The sequence below is a fragment of the Staurois parvus genome, unplaced genomic scaffold (genome assembly GCF_062004578.1).
Source record: "Staurois parvus isolate SC_StPar_1 unplaced genomic scaffold, SC_StPar_1.0 ptg000200l, whole genome shotgun sequence".
In the NCBI taxonomy this organism is placed as follows: domain Eukaryota; kingdom Metazoa; phylum Chordata; class Amphibia; order Anura; family Ranidae; genus Staurois; species Staurois parvus.
In genome coordinates, this window is record NW_028317996.1 from 1,462,428 (window position 1) to 1,489,166 (window position 26,739).

The 26,739-nt window shown below is 40.2% G+C and overlaps 1 protein-coding gene across 2 annotated transcripts in view; it reads right to left on the reverse strand.

Annotated features, from left to right (window-relative positions):
- Positions 1 to 26,739, reverse strand: part of GRIN2A (glutamate ionotropic receptor NMDA type subunit 2A) — a 933,223-nt gene that overhangs the window by 129,489 nt on the left and 776,995 nt on the right. For both annotated transcript variants that reach the window (XM_089678228.1, XM_089678229.1), the window contains exons 6-9: positions 18,569 to 18,774; positions 15,563 to 15,731; positions 15,280 to 15,433; positions 5,809 to 5,934 (exon numbers count right to left, since the gene is read on the reverse strand). In XM_089678228.1, the coding sequence (XP_089534354.1) occupies positions 5,809 to 5,934; positions 15,280 to 15,433; positions 15,563 to 15,731; positions 18,569 to 18,774 (655 nt within the window). The remainder of the gene's footprint in view (positions 1 to 5,808; positions 5,935 to 15,279; positions 15,434 to 15,562; positions 15,732 to 18,568; positions 18,775 to 26,739) is intronic.

The window sequence follows — 26,739 nt, forward strand, 5'->3', positions numbered from 1 at the left end:
TCACACTCCTTCAGGAAATTAAGATTGTAACTGTTTTTGGAGATGTAAAACATAAAACTATCCAATTCCAGTCTGGTACCAGTTCAGAACAGACCTACAGTATACCATCAATGTGCCTGTGCCACTCAAGTATGTTGCACATGTACATTGATGAGGACTGATCCCAAGAGAAGACTTCCTTTCCCATCTCACAGATACACATTGGCATGAGAACGGATACACCACATGCCCATTGCCACCACCTGGAGAAAAGGAAACTCATTAAAGAAAAAAAAATTATAGTAAGAATATACCATAACAGTTGCAAAATAAAGAGATTATATAGTGTATGGGAGCTTTCTCTTGTGTACTATGGCATTGCCATTATAGTGGGGTGTGGAGCTATATAAAGCTTTCACAATCTACAGTGACAAGCCATGTATCTAGTGGTACATGAATGCCCTCTACAGTTCTTAACATGTCACGAGTGTCCTGTATAGAGGAGGGGAGGGAGGATACCTTGATGGTAGGCTCTCTAATAATGTCATAAAATTCTTGCTGATATATTGTGTCAACAATAATGCATCTATCGGCCTATACCAATCATTACTATATATTATCTTGAGGCACATGCATTGATAACCCTGATGACCCATCACTACCATGTTCCCCTCCTTTATCAGATGGTTTGATAATGCTTTGCTGATTGTATTTTAAATCTTTAAAGGATAAGTTCTCCTTTGGAACATGTTCCACTCGTTTTTAGGGTGGAACATGTAACATGTTCCCATAGCTGCAGCTGCAGCCGCAGCCGCGCCCGCTGCCCCCCAACATCGACAGATAGTACAGGGAGAAGTCTCCCCATACTATCTATCAGATTTGAAAACAGTGTGGCTGTGTGGGGCTCTGCCCACATAGCCGCGTTACTCATTCAGAGGTCTGTAAATGAGTGCCTACAAGTCCTGGCAGCCTTGGCCGACTTGTAGTTTTCAATGAACTACCACGGCACTGTGGAGTGCCATGGTAGTTGATTGAAGTTTCCTGTCAGAATATTTTCAGACCGTACATCCCGTACGGGAAGAAGATATTCTGACAGACCTGCATGGTATCAGCGATCTATTGATCATTGATGCAATGCTTTACAGGCTCCTTTGGACAAAATAATAAATGCACTTTTTTTTATCTGCAAAAATGTGCATTTTTAATTTTTGTCCAAAAGGTGAACTTATCCTTCAAGGGCCTTCTTTTGAGCAGACATCAGATTGTTTGGACCTCCTTCTATTTGTTCCTTATTTAATGTGAGCTTCCTCACAAATAGCTAGACATCCTTAATAACCTCAAAAAAAACTAGATTACAATAGGGACATGCCCTGACCCTGCCTGTGAAGTGGCACATGTGTGCAGTGTATGCCCCCCTGTAGCAAAAGTGACATTGAAAAAGAAAAAGGAATGTTTACATTGCTAGGCAAAATGACAGCTGCCAGCAGCTTTGAACTGTTTGTAAACAAAAGAGCCAGGTATTCCATTAACCGCCTGCCCTCCTGAGGATTTACCCCCCTTCCTGACCAGGTCATTTTTTGCGTTATGGCACTGTGTTACTTTAACTGACAATTGGGAGGTCATGCAACTCTGCACCCAAATTAAATTTACATCCATTTTTTCCTACGAATTGAGCTTTCTTTTGGTGGTATTTGATAGCCTGTGTATTTTTTATTTTTTGCGCTATAAAAAAAAAGACCGACAATTTAGAGAAAAAAAAACAATATTTTGGACTTTTTGCTATTAAACATGTCCAGGAAAAAAATACAAAAAACAAATTTCATCATAAATTTATGCCAAAATGTATTCTTCTACATGTCTTTGCTAGTAATGGCGGCAATCAGCGACTTATAGCGGGACTGAGGGACTGTGATGGGCATTCTGACACTGTGGGGAACTGCCTTGGTGTCACTGACATCCCCAGTGAAACCAATACAGTGATCAGTGCTAAAAAAAAAAAGCATTGACACTGTACTAATGGTACTGGGCAGGAAGGGGTTAACATGAGGTGTGATCAAAGGGTTAACTGTGTGCTGGGAGTGTTTTACTGGGGAGCAGTGTGTTGGTGCATCACTGTAAGCACACAGCTCTGGATGGCTATGCTGTGCACAGACATCCAGAGCAGTGTGCTGAGCCGACAGGTAGGAGGAATGTTAGTAAACAAAGCAGTCCTCCTCCCCATCGGTAATCACTGGGCGCTGGCGGGGAATCACTGACCTGAACCCGGTGATTGACAGCCACGGCCGTGAATGGGCCCCTACCTGGAAAAACAAAAGCACATATATATACGTGATTTTGCACACCCCTGCCACCCTGTAGCAGTATATCTGTTATAGGGCGGTCAGGATGTGGTTAATCTATATACCAAAAGCTTCACCTTATATAAGGGTCTGATACATGGCTGGGGATTTTTGGCCATGTAACTGAATGGGGCTGGTAACTGGTTGTTAAGGACTCAGCAGTACCTGCACCCGCTAGCATACTTAACCACTGACAGAGAGAAGCTGTCAAGCAGTAGTAATACCGCCATTATACATAATGTTCGACTCCTGCCATACTGGAAAATATTCGGATATTCCACTGAAGACCTGAACAGCCAGGGCTCAGTCAGAACTTGTGTTAAGACCGAACCTTAAGCACATCTCTAGTTACCAGGTTAAATGTGCCCCTGTGATTGGAGGCCTAATCCCACCCAAACTAACCATTTGGGCCCTTGGGCACTGCCCGAGGGTCCAGGGTCAGTAGAGGACCTCATGAGAGGTTCAGTCCATCCCCTGGGTGTGCCCTCAGCTTAATTCAGAAAGGAGATTTTGGCAAGCCCTGATGGGGCAGTGAGCCATGGCATCCATGCCTGCGGTTCATGCAGCAATCGGAAAGAATTAATGCTGGCCAGGATCAGAGAGTGATGGTGGATGGGGCAGCTGCAGGTGCTTCAGCCACCTCTCCTCCTTGGGGATTCAGCAGAGGCCATGGGTGCTGAACTGCAGAGCAGAGTCGTCGCTGAGCTGGCAATCTGCCCTGTGTGCAGCAGGTCAGTGTGTATTCCCAAACCCAGGTCAGCACTGAAGCTAGTCAGGCTGTGTTCTATCCTGCTCAGTGTCTATGCCAGGTGCTTGTTCCTGTCCTGACCCTATATCTAATAACCCTGATTTCCCTTGAGCCCGCACTGGCCACAAATAGTTTTCCCGTTATAGCCAGTGCAGCCAAGATTTTCCCCTTCCCCAGCCAGTTAACACAGGTACAGCTGTGGGCTGCATGTGCTAGAGCCTGCTGCTTCTCCCTTTGCCAGGACCTTAGCGGCTCTCTATGTTCCCCAGCCGGTCAGACTTGAGCAGCACACAGTCGAGTGAAGTGTTCTAACTGTGTGCTACAAGACTGACAGGGGGAGCCTATACTGTGTTGGGAAAAGTGCCCAGCGCACCTTACAGATCGGTGCCTCCTGCACTGCTGTGAAGCTTCTGTAAACAGGTGAGAGGGAACTGTGGAGAGAAAGGGTGGTGGGGGGGTCGTTTGTGCAGAGAGCGAGCTTGTAGTGAGGTTGGTGGTCTAGTACAGAGGTGCCCTCAGGGAAGGGGGGTTGTGAAAAGGAGAGGGAGCACTGAAGGAGAGGGGGCCACTGAAGGGGGGGATTTTTGAAGAGGTGAGAGCACTGAATGAGGGGGATTTGCGAAGAGGTGAGAGCACTGAAGGGGAGGGGGGATTTGTGAAGAGGTGAAAGCACTGAAGGGGAGGGGGGAAATGAAAGGGGGGTGATTTGTGAAGAGGTGAGAGCACTAAAATGGAGGAGGGGGGTGAATTTATAAAAAGAGGTGAGAGTTGTGTAGGGAGCAGGGCAGGTTGTGTAGGCTGGAGATGGGGGGGAAGAGCTGAGTTGTTCACAGGAGGTACAAAGGTGAGTTGTGGATGAGGGGTGCTAAGGTGAACTGTGGACAGGGGTGCAGAATTGAGCTCTGAATTGTCAAAGAGGTGAACTGTGGACAGGGCAAGAAAGGGTGATCTGTGGACAGGGGTGCAAAGGTAAGCAAAGAGGTGTGCAGAGGTGAGCAATAGATGGTTAGTTTGGGAGGGGAAATGTGAGTACTGCCCCTTGTGCTGATTTTATTCTGTGCCTTGTGTGATAAAAACACCTCAGCATTGCACAGTACACACTTCTGAGCCCAATGTGTTATGCAATACTAAGTGTGGTACTCTGTACCTCTTGTGCAATGCACACATTTTTTTGGCACTACTCTAGATCTCTCCACAAGGAATGCCAAGGTTGGGGGTAAGGAGTTGGCCAGAGAGGGGGAGTTCCTGCACCTGTTGTGAGAAAAAAAGCCCCTGCTACAAGTAATAACCCTAGCTTGCCACCCTCTCTGTCTTCCCCCTCACCTCCTGGCTGCAGAAAGGACCAATTAGAGAGACCAGTGGTAATGACGCACAGTAGTCTGTAGCAACCAATTAGTAAATGGTAATTACGCACACCTATAGTAACCAATCAGTGAGCGGAAATGATGTGCAGTAACCTCTATCAACCAATCAGTGACCCTCGACCAATCAGTGAGTGTGGACCAGTTTTTTATGTTTATGTTATAAAGTTTTTTGAGATAAGTCTATGGATTTGTTTGTTTTTTGGGATGTTGGGGTGGAGAACGAAATTGAATGGCGGAGGGGGGCCCAAGAAACTTTTGCCCAGGGTCCAATCAATATTAAAGGCGGCACTGGGTATGGTCCAAGATTTCACACTTCTACCTGTACACTGAGTGAGTACAGATGTCAGTTTTATATATAGGGAATAGCACTCAGTGTACAGATATCAGTGTTATATTTAGGAAATAACACTAAGTGTACAGCTATCGGTGTTATATAACACTGATATCTGTACACTTAGTGTCATTCCCTATATATAATACTAATATCTGAACACTAAGTGCATTTCCCTATATACATATCACTGACATCTGTACATTGAGTGTCATTCAGTGTTCAGATATCAGTGTTTTATATAGGGAATAGCACGCAGTATACAGACATCAGTGTTATATATAGGGAATAATAGTCAGTATACAGATATCAGTGTTATATAACACTGATATCTGTACATTGACTGCTATTCCCTATATGTAACACTGATATGTGTACACTGACTGCTATTCCCTATATATAACAATGATATCTGTACACTGAGTGTCTTTCCATATACAGTATATATCACTCAGTATTCAGATATCAGTGTTATATAGGGAATAGCACCAGGGCATTTTTTGCTATTCGGCACTGCGCTTTGAGTGGGTGTGGTTTGAGTGTTGGCAGGGACACAGGGGGCCCTATGAACTACTATTGCCCGGGGCCCCATGAGTTGTCAGTCCGCCCCTGCACCCAAAGCTCTACAAAGTCTCCAGGACCAGACATGAATTTAATAATATCTGAGAAAAAATTTTGCTTTCTCCATATCAAACACAAATTCTGGGAGTCCTCACAATATTTGGGTGAGAAGGTTGGATACCTAGGTGACACATATACAGCACCGCTCAGTGTCTGTGTATATATATATATATATATATATATATATATATGTTTATTTATTTATAAACAGCTGTCATATCGTTGCGCATCAAATGGGTGTACAAAATGGGGACCTCTCTCAAAACCTCAAACCAATGCTAATGTACTATTCCACTTCTACGGATTCTCAGGTTTTTTGCAGTGCAGTTTTTTAGCAGACTTTATGTGCAAGCCATCTGCCCCCTAACAATAGATAAAGAGTATATTCAACCATCTCAATACATTTTTTGACAGTTTAAATCTTACCTTTTCCTTGTGCCAAGTTTCTGTTATATCCTACAGGACTAAAGTACTCAAATATAAAAACAGCCATTGCGGACACCAAGAGAAGCATCACAAACATCATCACCCAGACAGAAGCACTAAACGGTTCTGCAGAAAGATAGGAGACAGGGAAGAAAAACAATTTATTAAACTGACAGCTAAAAAATTGTAGATATAAACTAAATTATTCTTTACTTAAAGATATAGAGAAGGCCTAGAGCTAAGACATATGTGCTTTGTTTATGACAAGAGGAGCTTCACAATCATCTGAATTAATTAGAAATAGGAGAAACTGGCTTTTAATTGAGTAAAACTATATAATACCATTGTATTTAGCACCTTTATACATATAGGTGTATTTTTGTCATTCCTGATAAAACCTGAGGAGAGCACATAGAATTGTTCCAATTCATTATAAGTTTTGGAAAGTTTTCTTTCTGAAGTAAAAGATAAATACAAAGAACTTAGTAGTTGTGTCATCCATAGATCTTAATCATTCTGAACTTCTTATGGTAACCCAGTAGGCTATGTACACAGATGTGTTCTGCAGAACCATAGAAATGTGGATGGGCTCCAACTGTTAGAATACAATTTGATTAACTTGTGTTAAGGAGAATGTCAAGTTGCAATTATTAATTCTCTTGAAAATGTACCTTCCCCCTCCCTTCCTTTCACACTATGCCATGATCTATTCCTCTATCACAGCTATGGGTCTAAACTCCTTACAAATGTTATTCTACTTGCTTCCCACATGACAGTTTTCAGGCCTTGTGATTGGAGTCTCAGGCATGAACACTGCATCCTGGGTAAAGGCCACATGCTCCTCTAAGCCTAGAAGCATTGGGTATTTCTGAGAGTTCTGACAGATGAGCAGAGTTACATGGAAGCACACTAAAGGCACATATAAGTGTGTGGGAAGGGGAGGAGGAGTTTTTAACTGCTTGCCACCCACCCACAGTATATTTACTGCAGGTGGGTGGCACAACCTGGCTGGATCATGTACATGTATGTGCTCCAGCTTCTTCTGGGTCCCCTGCTGACCTGCGCTGTCACTGGCTACAGCACAATTTTGTTAGCAGGTCCAGGCTGAGACCTGCTGATCGGCTGTATCCCATCACAGCACAAAGTCCTGTGTTTACAAACTCACAGGGATATGTACACAGATCACCAATCTGGCTGTTTCCTCTCCCTGCAAATCTGGGAGACAAACAGCCAGATCTTTTAGTAAAAGCAGCACATATTATGCACATTACATTTGTTAGGCACACAGTTAACCTTTTGATTTTCCCTTGATGTTAACCTCTTTCCAGCCAGTGTCATTAGTACAGTGACAGTGTACAGTGTTATATCTGATCACTGTACTAGTGTCACTATTAATGTCAGTGTCAGTCAATTAGTGTACCTCCCTGCAAGGGTCTGTTAGCACCAGATTGTCCACCACACTATCACTGTCCCACTATAAGTTGTTGATCACCACCATTTCCAGTATAGCATCTTGGCTGCCTAAATTCCAGTATATATACCATAGTTTGTAGATGCTATAACTTTCACATGAACCAATTAATATACACTTATTGGGATTATTTTTTACCAGAAACAGTAATAGATTACATTTTCGCCTACATTTATGAAGAAATTTGATTTTTCAAATTTTTCTATCAGTAATATTTCATAACAGAAGAAGAAAATATTGTTGTTTTTTTTTTAATTTTCTCTTTTTTTATAGCACTACCTTCTTAGGATTCGCTGGAGTTTTGGGTCCCCCTAAGTTATGCACAGCCAGGCAACATGTATTTTCCACACCTTGCACACTGCAGTCAAAGAACAGTCCTTGGGCTTGGGTTTGTGATTTTATTAAAGGGTTAAGAACTTGAACAGGGTCTAAGGGTATACGGGATGCCCAAGGTACTGCAGAACTTGAGGACAAACTCCTTAGCAACTATGTCCAAAAATGTGGATAGCAGCAGTCCCTTCCCTTGAAGAGCTAAAAGACACTTCCTAGTGTACCTCCTCAGACCCTGGATGAATAATCCTTTTCACTCATCTGCACTGAGGGTATCCCTGGGCAAGGGGGCCCAAGAGCTGTAGATTAAAAACGCCTGACCGCCCCCTCTTCTTATCTGGCCCCAGGGGGGCATTGGAGTACTCCCTCTGTCTTTCCCTGTATTCTTGGTGGGTTGGTGGCTGCTTTCAGGACTTATGCTGGGCTGACTCCTTCCTTGCTTCACAGGCTATCCTCCCAAGGAGACAATGGGACAGAGAAGATCCTGCCTTTTAGAATCCTGCCTGCAGGTGGGCTCACCTCTCTGAGGCCCCCTCTCAGGCTCCTCACTACAGCTTTCCTCTTAGTCCATCTTCCACCCGACACAGCACACCTCCCCCCAGGCTCGGCCACATTTGAGGGTTGCCTTAGTCACTATGCCCAGCCTCTTGTCTGGGAATTGTCCAAGGTCCCTCAAACATGCAGATCTGGACCTCCTTTCCTCCTCAGCCCCTCTTCCAGAAAGTTCTCTAAGTTTCTGGAAGGGTGGCAAGGCTCCAGAAGCCCTGACCTGTTAGATCCTCTCAGCCTATCCTGAAGTGAACTCCTGCCTCACCCACAGGCTGACTCAGCCTCTTGTGTAAAAAAAAAAAAAAAAAAACACATCTAGCTAACCTGGAGGGTGTTACATTTATATAATACTAAAAAAAAACAGTGAAGATCAAATACCACCAAAAGAAAGCTATATTTGTGTGAAAAAGATAGAAACATTTAATTTGGGTACAGTGTGACATGACTGTGCAATTTCCAGTTAAAGTAGTACAGTGCTAAATAGCAAAAAAATGACCTGGTCATGAAGGTGGTAAAAGCTTCCGGAGGTCAAGTGAACATGCCAGATGCTCATTAACCTTTAATTCTTTACCCTTTTTACTGCCACCAATGTAAGTATTATGGCATGGCAGTATCAGGATGTAAACAAACTTGTGGCTTCACTAACAAAAAGATTATTTTCTGTATAAAATTTCTAAATGCACATGTGCAAGAGGGACTTGAGCATTACATAGACAAGTTATGCAGACTGCTTCATGATGTTGAATTGTGATGGCACTTTACAGTTTTTTTTCTCTGTGTGCAAGTTTATCAGGCTGCCCAGACAAACTGAAAATAATTTTTGCACTGCTTAAAGGATAACAGCGCTGAGTCAACTGTTGGCGCTATATAAATACTGTATAATAATAATAAGTTCACCTTTTGGAAAAAAATAATACATGCACATTTTTTTGCAGGTTAAAAACCAGTCCGGACACTTTTACCCTTTTCCTGCCCAGGCCAGTTTTCAGCTTTCAGTGCTATCACACTTTGAAAGACAATTGCGCAGTCATGCAACACTGTACCCATATGAATTTAATAGAATTTTTTTTGAGACAGATAAAGCTTTATTTTGGTAGTATTTATTCACCACTGGGATTTTTATTTTTTTTTGCTATGTAAATGAAAAATCAAACAATTTTGAAAAAAAAAGTGTTTTTCTTATAAAATTTTGCAAATAAATAATATTTCATCATAAATCTTGGCCAAAATTTATTCAGTTATCTTTTTAGTAAAAAAAAAATAACCCAAATTAGTTTACAACCAAAAATTATAATTTTTAAACATTTTTATTTTATTTTTTTATATCATTATTTATGGGGGGGGGTTTTCAACATACTGTCACCTTAGCAGTACAGTGTCACCATGGTGACACTGTACTACTTGTGGGGGTGATGGAGATTTATTTATTTATTTTTACACTGATTGGTTTTACACCCCTAAAGGCTGTAAAAGCAATCATTTCTCCTTCTCTCTAGATGCATTCTTGCAGCCATTGAGAACTACTGTGTGAGCTGTGATTGGTTACAGCTTGTCAAATGGTACAAGGCTGTTGTGAGTAGCCTTTTACCATGTGACCTCTGTGATCATTCACATATTTCACACATAGTAAGCAATGATGTCAGAAGAGACATCTTGCTTACTACTCTGCATGTGATCACTGATTGGCCAATCAGTGATCACATGATTGGGACCTCGCACAGAGGTCCCGTAAGACGATCGGTGTTCCACTGTGTCCGGAGGACACAGCGGGCACCGGATCGCGGTGTTGCAAGCTCCCAGGGAGCACAAGCAGGGGGCATTTATAAACGGCCACCCGACCCTGCACTGCCAACGCCCGGCCGTTTATATACAACGGCCGGACGGGAAGTGGTTAATGGTTTGGTCATATATTTAAGGTGAGAGCACAACTGGTGGGGGTGCACAGGTGTTGAATTGATAACAGACACCAGAGGTGGATTAAGAAGCACTTGATATGTTGCACTACAGTGATCGCAGAGAATCAAGCAGTTAATACAGACATTTTTACATATATGTGTTGGATTAATTTATCATTTGCACTTATGTTTTCAGTTTGCTGTTATTTTGAGTGGAGCACGGCACCTTTATGATATTGGATTTTTATTTTTTTTTGCTATATAACTGAAAAAAGACCAAACATTTTGGTAAAAAAAAAACCCATATCAGTTTATAAAAAAATATTATTTAAAAAACTTTTTTACATTTTAATTTTTTTTATATTATTATTTATGTATTTGTGTACATGCTGTCACCCTAGCAGTACAGGGGGAATCAAGTGATTTTATTTCCTGCAAAGAAAATAGCATCATCTGTGGCCTGCCTTACAAAGCTAGGTTAATTTACCAAAGGATTAGCGCATGTTTGCATTGAAAACTAAACTTTAACTTTAAATTAATACACTCCTGCGCCACAGAATAATCTCCAACCCAGGTATGAAATGCTGCTGTACACCAGTGTAAAACACCAAATAAAAGACAAAAATATATAAACAGCGCAAAACAATACCTATTAAATATAAAGTATTATAGTGTCCAAAGGAATATTATAAATTAATATATCAATAAATGAAATGTGTCCATAATAACTCAAACATAAATAAATAAATGTGTCCATAATAACTCAAACAATATGCTTTATATATTCAAAATCCTTCCTCTGAAACTCCACAGTGCTTGAACAACGAAATATTCTTCTGTGATAAATGCTTCCACCATCCACCAGTGCAAACCGACATAAACCGCACTCACCAGATATTGGTGAATAGTAGGCCTTTTAGGACTTTCAGGGATCCTATACCCCCTCTATAGCCTCCAGACCTCCATTCCACCATGCAGAGCTATGATGATCCTTCCACTCCCTCCTTGGTTAATCACTCCAAACCAGCTCCACCGTTGTGCCAAAGGAAAAATATTGCATATAGTGTAATATTGCTAATGACCATAGAACATGTATAAACAAATACCAGGCCACTCACATAATCCAAGATTCATAAAAGCATGTTTAATAGCCTCCAACAGCTAAGAAGAATCAAACACCATCCATGGACAGCTCCAGAAATCTCACAGCTCCAATATAGCAGAGGATGACAGTATGTAGGACAGACAGATCCCAAGATGGCCGCTTGGAACGCACCGCTCAGCGTGCGTTCCACTCACCGGAAGTTGCGCAAGACGTAGGGACAGCAGACCGGAAGTACGTCAATGCGTTTTGCTCCTCCCACTGTGGAGTTTGGGAGCAAGGATTTTGAATATATAAAGAATATTTTTTGAGTTATTATGGACACATTTATTTATTTATTTTTGAGTTATTATGGACACATTTCATTTATTGATATATTAATTTATAATATTCTTTTTGGACACTATAATATTACTTTATATTTAATAGGTATTGTTTTGCGCTGTTTATATATTTTTCTCTAAACTTTAACTTAGATTAGTGAATGAAGTAAAAATTCACGTTGCAAAGAATGATCAATCACATGCGAGGAAAATGCAAACAAAAATGTTTTGCTTGCACATGATTGGATGATTAAAGTCAGCATAGCTTCACCTCATTCACTGAGTGAAAATTTCTCTGTAAAGTGAACCACTAAAGTAAACAGAAAGTGACAGAATGGCAATTGCCATGATTCCCTGCATCATTCTCATTCCTAAACTCAAATGATTACCGATTCAGTTATTGTCTAGCTGGAGGTCAGCAAAGTAGTATAAATAGCTACATTTCTCAAGATAGATGCTACAAGACATAAAAAATATTCTTTGGAACATTTTGATAATTTATTGGGGATAACATTTTAATTAGACAACATTTATTGCAAAATGGTGGTGTTGGCTTTATATATGACTGCAGTGCAAGATCACAAAACAGGGAGTAACAAAACATCTGAATCCTGCAAGAAAACAGACTGAACATAAACCTCGCTCCACATGAAAATACTGCTTAACACCAATTATACCAATTTCTATTTTAAAATTTTTATTTACTTTGCTAAATATATAGTAAATTTGCATGTACTTTTGCTGATAAATAAAGTGGTATTAAACCCAAAAGGAAACATTTGGTATATTGCAGCTTACCAAATCTTAGATGTGAAGGATGCATTGTTTTTTATTTAAGCTTTTCTTCTTTCTTTTTTTCACCTGGTGATCTGCCCAGTAAGTCAGTTGTTTTTCAACATAACAAGCTGTTCTGCAGATGTAGCAGGGGTGCGTACAATGATGTGCTTTTTTTATGTATGTAAAACTTTTATCACAAAAGAAAAAAAAATGTTGCTGCAACTACTTGTGTAACTGTAGTGAAAGCTGGATTTTGGCTTCAATTTGCTAGCTGCTGTCCAAAGGTGCCACTGTGCTCATTCATCCAGAGTGGTGGCACTATAATTTAGGACATTTGTTACTGGCCGGATCATCTCATAAAAAAAGATGGAAAAATCCTAAAAAAAGAAAACTAGTGCAGCCACATCTAATGGATGGTCAGCAGCAATACGTTACATGTTTGGTTTTGGGTTTAATACTACGTTAACATTTCTGTTCAATGGAGTTGTCAGGCCAATAGTAACATAAAACGTAATATTAATTTTAGACTGAATACCTTTATAAAATACTATATATCTAATAAAATATTATATATCTAATAAAATACAATATATATATATATATATATATATATATATACAGTGGGGATCGAAAGTTTGGGCACCCCAGCTAAAAATTTGTATTAATGTGCATAAAGAAGCCAAGGAAAGATGGAAAAATCTCCAAAAGGCATCAAATTACAGATTAGACATTCTTATAATATGTCAACAAAAGTTAGATTTTATTTCCATCATTTACACTTTCAAAATAACAGAAAACAAAAAAATGGCGTCTGCAAAAGTTTGGGCACCCTGCAGAATTTATAGCATGCACTGCCCCCTTTGCAAAGCTGAGACCTGCCAGTGTCATGGATTTTTCTCAATCATCGTCTGGGAAGACCAGGTTATGTCAATCTCAAAGGTTTTAAATGCCCAGACTCATCTGACCTTGCCCCAACAATCAGCACCATGGGTTCTTCTAAGCAGCTGTCTAGAAAACTGAAACTGAAAATAGTTGACGTTCACAAAGCTGGAGAAGGCTATAAGAAGATAGCAAAGCATTTTTAGATGTCAATATCCTCTGTTCGGAATGTGATTAAGAAATGGCAGTCATCAGGAACAGTGGAAGTTAAAGCAAGATCTGGAAGACCAAGAAAAATATCAGACAGAACAGCTCGCAGGATTGTGAGAAAAACAATTCAAAACCCACGTTTGACTGCACGATCCCTCCAGAAAGATCTGGCAGACACTGGAGTTGTGGTACACTATTCCACTATAAAGAGATACTTGTACAAATATGGTCTTCATGGAAGAGTCATCAGAAGAAAACGTCTTCTACGTCCTCACCACAAAAATCATCGTTTGAACTTTGCAAATGAACATATAGACAAGCCTGATGTAATTTGGAAACACGTTCTGTGGACCAATGAGGTTAAAATTGAACTTTTTGGCCGGAATGAGCAAAGGTACGTTCGGAGAAGAAGGGGCACAGAATTTAATGAAAAGAACCTCTGTCCAACTGTTAAGCATGGGGTTGAATCAATCATGCTTTGGGGTTGTGTTGCAGCCAGTGGCACAGGGAACGTCTCACGAGTAGAAGGAAAAATGGATTCAATAAAATTTCAGCAAATTTTGGATGGTAACTTGATGCCATCTGTGAAAAAGCTGAAGTTAAAGAGAGGATGGCTTCTACAAATGCATAATGATCCTAAACACACCCATGGCCATGGCCTTCACAATTTCCTGACCTCAACATAATTGAAAATCTATGGATAGACCTTAAAAGAGCAGTGCATGACAGACAGCCCAGAAATCTCAAAGAACTGGAAGACTTTTGTAAGGAAGAATGGGCAAAGATACCTCAAACAAGAATTGAAAGACTCTTGGCTGGCTACAAAAAGCGTTTACAAGCTGTGATACTTGCCAAAGGGGGCAGTACAAGATATTAACTCTGCAGGGTGCCCAAACTTTTGCAGACGCCATTTTTTTGTTTTCTGTTATTTTGAAAGTGTAAATGATGGAAATAAAATCTAACTTTTGTTGACATATTATAAGAATGTCTAATCTGTAATTTGATGCCTTTTGGAGATTTTTCCATCTTTTCTTGGCTTCTTTATGCACATTAATACAAATTTTTAGTTGGGGTGCCCAAACTTTCGATCCCCACTGTGTATATATATATATATATATATATATATATATATATATATATATATATTTATTTATTTAATAAACTTAAGAGTTTTGAGAAAGACAACATTTGCAGCATGAGAAAGTTTGACAGTTGGTTAATGACTTAAAGGCCACACATTTAGACAATATGATTCTGGATTATGATGAGCTCCAATTTAAAACATACGCTTGACAAGAACCCAATCTTCCATAATGGCTTCCAAAAGCTAAGGTTTGCTTTCTTTCTTTTTTTTTTATATAAATGTAGGCTAATGAGCACATTTAAAGCGGTTCTAAAGTGGTCCCGGGTCTCTCTCTCATCATTGGCTGAGACACGGCTTGGGGACCACTAGGTCCCACTGATTTCAATCACAGCCAGTAAGCCAATGAGGAGGGGGGGAGGCTGAGCCATGGCTTTATGTGTCTTATGGACGCATAGAGAGGGACCCAGGAGCAAGCACACACCAGTGCCCTTATAACAAGCGGCTTGCTGTTAGGGGCACTAGTCAAGGGGTTGGAGCCAGGAGCACCAGAGGGGGACCCAAAAAGAACAGAATTGGGGCTGCTCTGTACAAAACTATTTCACAGAGCAGGTAAGTATGACTTTTTTTAAATAAACAAACCTTTAATATCACCTTAAAGTGTATAGTTAGACAGGGGTTGGGTTGATCCATAAGCTATGTTAGTTTCAAGTAGTTATGGGATACATTATGATGGAAAGGCAGGCAAAATGCTAAAAGTCTGTATTAGGTATTTAACACCTCAGGACAAAAAGACCTGCACATGCTTAGTTTGAGCTTGCCTAATAAACACCACACAATTTGGTACTTCTCACCTAAAAAAGCAGATGGAGAAACGGTGCCATTGCTACGTGATACCATAACACTAATTCCAGTTTCGACAAATGGAACTGAAAAATCAACAACCTCTGAACGCTCTTCATTGATTGTGAGTGAACCCACTGCCAAAACCGCTCGTTTGTAAACCACCTGGTCCATTAATGACAATGCAGAAAACAGAAAGAAAAAAAATGTCAGTTAATGTCACAAGAACTGGAAAATTGTAGACTTATATTTACGAGTTCTTACTAAAGAGTTCTTTTACCTAACAGAACTTACTTCACCAATCATTCCATTCCAAACGTTATTGATTTTTTTCCCATGCTTCCCATTGGTTACGAGGTAAAGGTCATATGTGAATTTCACAGTATTTGATAGTTTCTTCAAGATATCTATGCAGAATCCCTTACAACATTTTTTCACATATGTCCCTTCAGTCGTTGAATTGCTGCAACAAGCAGAACACATTCATATAATCAAAGAAATATTTTAAAGCATTTATTTACGATAACAGTATATAGAAGGGTGGGACTTTTATATTACCCTAATACAGGGACTATAGGCCATGAAGTCTGATCTATGGATAAACAGTATATGCATCCTGTACACAGGGCCGGTGCAACACTCTTTTGCGCCCAGGGCAACAACAGCTACTTTCACCCCCCCAAAAAAAAAAAAAAAAACTAAGCATATAGTTCTACTTCACTCCTCCTAGCACACATCCTCCTTTCCCCTCAAATTTTCCACCCTAGCACAAATCCTCTCCCCCAAATCCCTCCTCTTTGCATAAATCCTCCCAAGCCCACCTCCTAGCACAACCCCCTCCAAATTACCCTTCTCAGAACAAATCTATCCTCCCCACCCAAAACCCCTATCCTAGAACAAATCCTCCCTTCTAGCACATTCGCTCCTAATCCTGCCTCCAAGCACAATTTATCCCCCACCCAATCCCCCTCCTAACACAAATCCCACCCCCATCCCCCTCTCCTAGCACACATTTCCTCCAAATCCCCTCCTCTGCTAGCACTCCCCCCCAATCTCCCCTCCTAGTACAAATCCTCTCCAATCATCCCTTCTAGTACAACTCCCTCAATCCCCTCTCCTAGCACAAATTCCCCCAATCCCCCCTCGTAGCATAAATCCCCACAATCCTCTCTCCTAACACAAACTCCCCCCCAATCCTCTTTCCTAACACAAATCCCCACAATCCTCTCTCCTAGCAGAAAACCCCCCCCCATCCCCCTCCTAGCACAAATCCCCAATCCATCTCCCAGTATCACTCCTCTTCCTTTAATCCCCCCACCTAGGACAAATTCACCCAAATCCCTCCTATAGCCAAACCCCCTCCAAATTATCCTTTACAGCAAATCATAACCAAAGCCCATCCCAGCACCCCCCTAGATCCGGCCATGGCATAAAGTAGGGAAACCAGAGGCCGTGCCTACACCCCTAGGTAGAAGTGCCTTCTTGCTGGCTCCCTAGCTTGCCTAGTGATAGCACCGGCCCTGCCTGTACATGACTGATATATCTAAAGTTCAAAAGCAGTGGTTTACATTGTGTTAGAAGTGATACTGGAGTGGAAAACGGTGGAAAAATAACATAATTCTATCTCAGTTTCCCATCTCAGGACTTCTTGATTCACATATAATAAACAAAATAGGTGATTTACAAGTGACAATGTCAAGACGGTAGCATGGGGACTGCTTTTGCTGGCCCCCTTAAGAAAATGGCAGTTGCATGACAGCCAGGGAACTAATATTTTAACATTCAGCAATGGCAATCTTTCCAATTCTCACGACAGAGCCTCTTAAAAAAATAATGTGGAGAATTCAGTAAAGCTGCTGTGCCACTTTTGTAGGCAATAATCCCTCTTGCTAATGTATTTTGCCAAAATCACGAAGCATTTGTGACACTTTTGGCTCTAACAGCAACTCCTGCACCAAATTCAGGTAGTTCTAAAATGTGTCACTTTTACTTTGTAGTGCATTGATGCGCAAAATAAAAATAAAATACCAACAGTCTGTAACTTACGAAAGGAGAACTAATTAAGATCAAGTCTCTTTTGACATACAAAGAGAAACTGGTGCAGACAGATTTTGCAAAAGTGTCTCTCATGCATTCTATAGGTTCTAGGCAAGTATATGAATTTGACGTATGCTGCACCACTTTTTTAGAACATAGGAGAGACATTTTCAAAAAATCTCTCTGACCCAGTCTTTGTGAATTCCAGGGATACTGTTTATAAGTTTAAATTTTAAAAAATGCATGTATATATTTACCATATACATATATATTTATTTAAAGGTATATTTATAAAGAGTAAATATACCATTCACCAAATATTCACTACAGGAGCATCTTTCAGTTGCATGTGTTTTAAATTACAGGTTTTGATTCCCTTGCACTTGAATGCTTGGTGAATGTCACATTCACTTTATAAATACACCCTTTGGGTAATTTTGTCATATTTTTGGACCTGAACCTTTAGTAGAAATGCATTTCTTAAAATTTGAAGTCATCACTCCAGCAATATGTTATATTAAAGCTCTGGGGATTTATGAATCAGCATATGTGTCCACACCAATCAGATATGTTCCTTCAAATTATTCTCCAAATATTCCTGCCTACAGTACAGGAGAAGGTAAAATAGATGCAAAGTGAAAGGTTGTTTTTTTTTTTGTTTTGTTTTGTTTTTTTTTTAAATTAAAGATACCACAGGAGAGGTACACATTGCTACATAATGAGGTTTACAATAAATCCAAGCCTATTTTTGATAAAGTGTAGATTTCCTGATTCATTATTTCAAAGAATTATACAATACATAAATACATAGTTATTGTGTCAAAAACACAGTATGCTCATGTTAACTACCAATCCTGGAAGGTCAAAAAAGCATATAAAATAAAATCTGATTACATATATTTCTATATAAAAGAAGGGGTTGAAGGTCACTTTCATTGCAGACCGAGGGGTGTTAAAAATGGTCACTTTATGAGCTACACAAACATGTAGATAAGAAAAATTGGATTGATAATAAGAATGGAAAAGGTAAAGCAAGGGGAAGGAGTTGGAGAAATCTGTCAGGCAGAAAGATCCCCATGTAATATTTTTGAATGTCTTCTGAGTACAGTAACAAAGTCCACATTTCGCTTATTGCCAGAGGGAAATCTCATGGCATCTGTACCCTTTCCCTTCTTGTACCTATTATGATAATTTTATTGAAAGATTTGTGTCCGGTATGTTTTTAGATTAGTTTTCCTCTAGTATGTTTTAACATATACTTACTTTAACCTGATGTATTTACGGCATGGCACAGTATTCCTCACGCATGTTCCTGTCAGGTAATCCATGTTTTCAACAATGACAAATGGTGCCTCTTCTAATGTAACCACACTGAGATGGTTGTCATCAGGCTCACTGTCCAAAGCACCTGAAATCCTGGGCCATACCGGGTATTTTGCTTCCAGGGTTTTGTTTTCCCATTTTCCTACCTGTAACATATATGAAACAATATACGCATCAATAAAATAATGTATATTCATAATCAACTTATATCACTTACATCATTTTCTTCTGCTACCGTATGTTGTCTAGGAATAGAAAAAACGTCTTTAAAGTGCATCTGCAATTTAATAGGGGATGTAATTCTTTGAAACAGTAGAAATTATTGCTCTTGCTTCTTTTAGTTTTAGTGCATTTTTTAAACTGTCATATTTAACCACTTGCCCTCCTGAGGATTTACCCCCTTTCCTGACCAGGCCTTTTGTGCATTATGGCGCTGCGTTACTTTAACTGACAATTGCACTGTCATGCAATGCTGCACCCAAATGAGCTTTACATCATTTTTTCCCACAAATTGAGCTTTCTTTTTGTGGTATTCGATTGCCTTTGCATTTTTAATTTCTTCCGCTATAAGCAAAAAAAGGCCGACAATTTTGAGAAAAAACAATATTTTTTGACTTTTTTCTATTAAACATGTCCAGTAAAAAAATGTAAAAAATCTAATTTCATCATAAATTTAGGCCAAATGTATTCTGCTACATCTTTGTTAAAAAAAAATCCTAATGCGTGTAAATTAATTGGTTTATGTGAAAGTTATAGCATTTACAAATAGCGGTATAGATACTGGGATTTTTTTTTTCTACTAGCAATGGCGGCAATCAGTGACTTTTAGCGGGACTGGGTCGGACATTCTGACACTGGGATGAAACTAACTTGGTATCACTGACATCCCAATACAGTGATCACACCAATACAGTGATCAGTGCAAAAAAAAAAGCACTGACATTGTACTAATGGCACTGGCAGGAAGGGGTTAATGTGAGGGACGATCAAAGGGTTAGCTATGTGCTAGCAGTGTTTGTGGGGGGCGGGGTGGGGTGGGGGTTACTGTAAGCACACTGTTCGGGATGGCTGTACTGTGCAGCTGTACTGTACTGTACTGTGTAGCTGTACTGTCGAGCTGACAGGGAGGAAGACTGTTTGTAAACAAACAGTCTTCCTCCCGATTGGTGATTGTTGGTAATCACCAGGCATGGGCAGGTAATTACCCACTGGGACCCAGTGATTGACATCCAGTAGAGCGCGTGATTTTGCGCACAGGTGCCACCCTGTAGCAGTATATCTGCTATAGGGTGGTCCTTAAGTGGTTAATCCTTTCATTATGGGCCCTGTTTTGCATTTTATGCATCAAGTGCCTAGGTCATTTTATTCTATCACAGCCAACAGCCTCCTAGCAAACAGTGTCACTGACAGTGGATGGAACCTGATAAGGAAGCTGAGACACTAGTTCCCCATCAGGTCCACTGTCTCCTTGGGACTGACACCAGTGGGAAGATTCTATAGTTGAAATCTGGCTGTCTAATGGTTAAGGATTCACCCACTGCTTGTTGTCAATGACAAGGGGTGCAGACTAGATGGGGAAGTAATGTTTGTGAATCCCCACCAGTCTCCACCCACCGAATTTAAAACTCCCCCACGGCTATGCTGTCTGTATCACAGTTGCAGCAGCAGGAAGAATCATGGTTGTGCTGAAGATGGAGTGTCTGTATTTACACCCCAGTGTCAGTGCACCTCCACATGTGGTGCATGCCCCAGATTAAGGCACCTTCTTACAACAGCTACATGAATCTGTCACCTGCACTTACATTTGTCATATGAAGGCACAGCAGAATTCTAAAGTGTCTTCACCATTCTTCTAAATATTTATCATAAATACGCATCACAAATTGAAATCTAAAAAAATTACATAATAAAAACTGGTAATCGTGCATCACAGTGTGATGCAAAATGTATACAGTGTGCGACCTCAGTAATGAATTTTAACATGGTTTATTTTCACAGGCCTCTTTTGGAGTTGCAGTTTATAGAAACAGCAAAAATAAAGATGTCAGCCACAAAATGATTAAGTACGGCTTTGACTAAAGATTGTTTGAGGTTGTTCCAGTCAAACCTGCGTTTTGTGCTGACTTGTGTCACTATTTAGTTGATATGTCTATCGCTGTAATTTTAGTAGACGGACGCAAAGATTCCATCACTGACAATGAAGTGAGAGAGATGCTGACAGTTTCATCATTCAACTACAGTGTCTTTTTATTGCGTTGCTATTCAAAAGCATGTCCCCACATGTAATGAAGGAAATGAAAATATATTTAGGTATCTTACTGAGAGATCTGAAAATATAACAGTTAAGCTTTGATTCACCTGTAGATATAAACTTGCAATAAATTCTATAATCAGTTTTAACCACTTTGGTGCTGATTCACAAAAACTGTAGGAAATACAAGTATTTCTCATTAGAAAGCAATTCATTGTTACTTTCATTTTATGGAACTTAAAGTTTAGCTATGGCCAAAATGTAAAGTCATGTATTAACCACTTGCCTTCCTGAGGATTTACCCCCCCCCCCCCCTTCCTGACCAGGCCTCTTTTTGCTACTCGGTGCTGCACTAATTCAACTGATAATTGTGCGGTCATGCAATGCTGCACCCAAACTAAATTTACGTCCTTTTTTTCACACAAATAGAGATTTCTATCGGTGGTATTTGATCACCTGTGTGCTTTTTATTTTTCACGCTATAAACAAAAAAAGACCAAAAATTTTGAAGAAAAACAATATTTTTTACTTTCAGCTATAAAAAATATATAGTAAACTCAAAGTTAGTTATAAATTTAGGCCAAAATGTATTCTGCTACATGTTTTTGGTAAACAAAAATCCCAATAAATAGAGATTTCTTTTGGTGGTATTTGATCACTTGTGCACTTTTTATTTTTGGCGCTATAAACAAAAACATTTTTGAAGAAAAAAAACTTTTTTGAAAAAAACAATATTTTCTCATTTCGATCATAAAAAATATCCAAAACAACTAAAATTTCATCATAAATTTAGGCCAAAATGTATTCTGCTACATGTCCCAGTAAGTGTATATTTATTGCTTTGTTGAAAGTTATAGCGTCTACAAACTATGGTATAGATAATGGAATTTACACAGCTTTTACTTTCTGACTGCTCATCACATTTCTTGAGGTGCTAAAATACCAGGATAGTACAAACACCCTCAAATGACCCCTTTTTGGAAAGTAGACACCCTAAGCTATCTGCTGAGAGGCATATTGAGTCCATGGAAGATTTATTTTTTTCCCACAGTTTTCTGGAAAATGACAAAAACATTTTTTTTTACACAAAGTTGTAATTTAAATGATTTATTTCTTGCACAATCCATGGGTATTTGTGAAATTACACCCCAAAATACATCCTGCTACTTCTACTGAGTATGGGGATACCACATGTGTAAGACTTTTTGGGAGCCTAGCCACATACAGGAGCCTGAAATCCAATGACCACTTTGAAAGCCTGAAGGTGCATAACTTCCTCATTTCACTTCCTTAATACATATCACAGTTCCGAAAGCCCTGACATGCCAGGATAGCACCACCCCCCCCCCCCAAATGACCCCTTTCTGGAAAGTAGACACCCCAAGGAATTGATGAGTATTTTGCAGATCAAATTTTTTCTCACAAGGTTTTGAAATATAAAAAAAGAATAGAAAAAATATGTTTTTTTTCTTCATTTTCCAAAAACTTGTGGCAACAAATGAGATCTGCAAAATACTTACCATGCTTCTTATCAAATTCCTTGGGGTGTCTACTTTCCAAAAAGGGGTAATTTGGGGGGGTTAGGTGCTGTCCTGGCATTTCAGGGCCTCCAAAACTGTGATAGGTAGTCAAGAAGTGTAATGAGGAAATAAAGCCCTTTAAAAGCATGAAGTTGATTATTGGATTTTGGGGTCCTGTACTTGGCTAGACTGCCAAAACGTCTCTCACATGTGGTACTCCCATACTCGGGAGAAGTAGCAGAATGTATTTTGGGGAGTAATTCCACATATACCCATGGCATGTGTGAGCAATAAATCATTTGATGACAATTTTGTGTAAAAAAAAAATGTTTTGTCATTTTTCAAAAACTTGTGGTAAAAAAATAAATTCTTCTATTGATTTAACATGCCTCTCAGCATATAGCTTTGGGTGTCTACTTTCCAAAAAGGGGTCGTTTTGTGGTGTGGAGGCGTTTTATGACCAGCATTAGAAGTTTATGCCACACATCACTCACTCTTCTAACCACCTGAAGATCAAGCCTTTTCTGACACTTTTTGTTCACATGAAAAAAATCTGTATTTTTTGCTAGGAAATTAATTTAACCCCCCAAAAATTATATATCTTTTTAAAGCAGACACCTTAGTGAATAAAATGATGGGTACTACAATTGTTTATGGCACATAGTACTCGCGCAGCGATTTTTTCAAAAGCAATTTAAGAAAAAAAAAATACACTTTTTTTACTTTTAATGCACAAAATCACAATATATTGGCCAATTATTTGGTAAAATATAAAAGATGATGGTATTCCAAGTAAATAGATACCAAACATGACATGCTTTAAAACTGTGCATGCCCGTGCAATGGCGACAAACTGCATACATTTTTAATATCCATAGGCAATGCTTTAAAAGCTACCATTTTAGATTTACAGAGAAGGTCTAGTGTTAGAATTACTGCCCTTGATCTGACATTCACGGTGATATCTCACATGTATGGCGCAACCGCTGTTTACATGCCAGCACAGGGTCAATGCTATTCAGTGTTATTTTGATTTTTTTTATTATTTTTACACTGTACCTTTCATTTTTTTTTTATCACTTTTAATGCTATCACGGGGAATGCAAATATCCCCTATAACTTCAATGGGCAATTTCATATATTCTTTTTTCAGAAATCTGGGGTCTATCAGACTCTGGATATCTCCTCTTCCCTTACATTTATCTAATCAAACTAAAATCAGTGTGATCAGATGCTTTCCCAATTTACAAATGGCGCTGTTTATCTCCTGCGAAACTGAAGTGATGAAATGCTTGTAGCTTCTGATTTCTTAGGCTATAGAGATGATTGGCACCATTCTAGTCTCCAATCAGCTCTATGGTCAGCTGGCAGAAACACCGGCTGCATTCTCATGTTCCCCCGATGGCGCTGGACTGCCCGAGAAGGCCGTGGAAGGCAGCGGGAGCATAATCTCCTGATGCTTGTAAAAGCAATCCTGCAGCTAATTAGCCACTAGGATTGCTTTTATATGAAAGCCTATCGCTGGCTGACAAAAATTATACCAGGATGATGCCTGCAGCTGTAGGCATCATCCTGGTATAACCATTCAAAGTCCAGTGATGTACCAGTACATAGCTGATCCTTGTTGGGTATATATACTATGTTCTTTTTTTTTTGTATGCAGCCTGTGGACTGAATGAAAAAAACAGAAGAAATCTCTGCCAGAAAAAGTGTGTGTTATGCCCACCATTAGAATATACCGCCCTGCATCCACCCACTTCTAATGCTGGGCACACATTAGGTCACACTTTGCCGCATGCAACAGTTCCAAGATTGTACAAATGTCTAAATAGTGGCACGCTTGAATAAAAATTGTCCACTTATAAGTGGTACCCCATATGGAAAAATGAAGACACCAAGTCCCAAACTATCCTGCTACTGCTCCCTATGTAGTCTGGGCATCCAGGGGGCTCCAGGTGACTATCTTTTCCCTCGTAAATCCGAAACTTATAAGTATATCCTCTCACAGGTCTTCTACATCTTGATCCCATATCTGGCACGCTTGCTGGGGACAAATTGTTTGAATGCAAGGCGGTCAGGGACTCATCAATGCAGATTTTTTGCTGAGGAGTATAGACATCTGCAAATATTTGGTTAAGGTGATTTGCGAGGGGCTGAATTTTGTGGAGCCGGTCAAATTCAGGGTTACCCCAAGGATGACAGGATACACTGTCGTGGAAATGCATAAAACACATTATACTCTCATATCTATGCCTGGCCATGGCAGCAGAGAACACGGGCATATGATGAATCGGGTCTGAGGACCAATACAACCGCAATTCATTTCTTTTAGTAATGCCCATGTTGAGGGTTAGGCCCAAAAAAAATGTAAATTCGGAAATTCCATGCGACTGGTCTGGCAAGGTTTGTGCATGAGCGTGTTCCTGGCAGTCAAGGGGTTAAATGTGATGACTGGTGTACTGACGGGCATTCTGACGTGAAAACCACGGGAGCACAAATCATATATATATATATATATATATATATATTTATGTGATTTCGCGCACCTGTGCCGCCCTGTAGCAGTATTTCTGCTATAGGGCAGTCAGGAAGCGGTTATAGAAGCGGTTTGTGTTACGGCGCTGCGTTACTTTAACTGACAATTGTGCGGTCATACAACACTGCACCCAAATTAAATTTATGTCCTTTTTTCCCATGAATTGAGCTTTCTTTCGGTGGTATTTGATCGCCTGTGCGTTTGTTATTTTTTGCGCTATAAGAAAAAAGGCTGACAATTTTGAGAAAACAAAACAATATTTTGGACTTTTTGCTATAAAACATGTCCAGTAAAAAAAAATGTAAAAATCAAATTTTGTCATGAATTTCAGCCAAAATGTAATCCCAATACGTGTAAATTAATTGGTTTACGTGAAAGTTATAGCGTCTACAAATGGTGGGAAAGATACTGGGATTTTTTTTTTATAATAATAATGGCAGCGATTTATGGCGGGACTGCAGGACTGTGGCGGATATTTTGACACTGGGGGGAATTGACTTGGGGTCACTGACATCCCCAGTGACACCAATACAATGATCAGTGAAAAAAAAACACTAACACTGTACTAATGGCACTGGGGTTAAGAAGGGGTTAACATTTTTATTCAATCAAAGGGTTAACTGTGTGAGGGGAGTGTTTTACTAGTGGGTGCATACTTTACAGGAACACACTGATCCTGAGAGTTAAACTCTGCTCTCAGGATCAATGTGTTGGGAACTGACAGGGAGCAGCGCTGCAGTGTAAACACTGCAGCCGTGCCTCTGTCAGTGATTCCGGTAATCGCCGGGACCCAGCGGGTAATGACCGGCTGGAACCAGTTGATTGACACCCGTGGCCGCGATTGGCGGTGCGGGTAGGGCGGGCTCGCGCCTCGCGTGCGCCCCCTACCTGTTTTGCTAAATTACGTTTTAAAACGTGATTTAGCACAGCGGTGCCGACCTGCCGCAGTATATACACTGTGGCTGGTAGGCAACCAGTTCATTTCCATGTTGAATTTCAATTATTTCAAGAATACTCCTATCAGTCTGAATGATCTTTAAGTTTATAAACTAACTTTTTAAAGAATACCATATTTTTTCTTAAATGCTGTGGCACATATTCAAAAATTGTGAATATGCACTGCTATGTCACCTATTTCACACACTGCTATCTGATCTAAAAGTATACATCATGATGTTTTGAATAGCTTTAGGATGCACAGCATCTCCCCCACTGCTTTCCTCCGTCAGTTTCTAGAACTCTTCTGGCACTTTGCAGATGTTAAAGAACTCCCATAGTGGAGCATTTTACTACTGCTGATGCTTGTGTGAGTGGGATGTGTACTACCCCAATCACATGGGATGAATAGAAGAGGAGGGCCGGTGAGGATGAGAGCAGTACACATCACACCCATACAAGCAGCAACAGTATTAAGATGCTCCACCTTGGGAGTTCTTACTTAACCCCTGCAAGGCACCCTAAGAATGACAAAAACTGTGGGGGGAAGGTACAGGGGGAGATGTTAGTCCAATCAGGGGCGGACTGACCATTTGGAAACTCGGGCACTGTCTGAGGGCCCGGGGTCAGTAGGGGGCCCCATGAGATGCCCCTGGTACCATTTTCATAGGCTTTTTTGAGTTTGGGCAAGGACACAGGGGTCTCATGATTCCCTATTGCCCGGGGACCCCGAGTTGTCAGTCCGCCCCTGAGTCCAATTGTAGATTTATTCCAGTGACAGTGATAGCCTGCCAGACCAGGTAAGATCTGTGACATCAGCTGCTATGCACTGCTCTACCCCCCTGTACTGTGTCCTCTAACCCCTTTG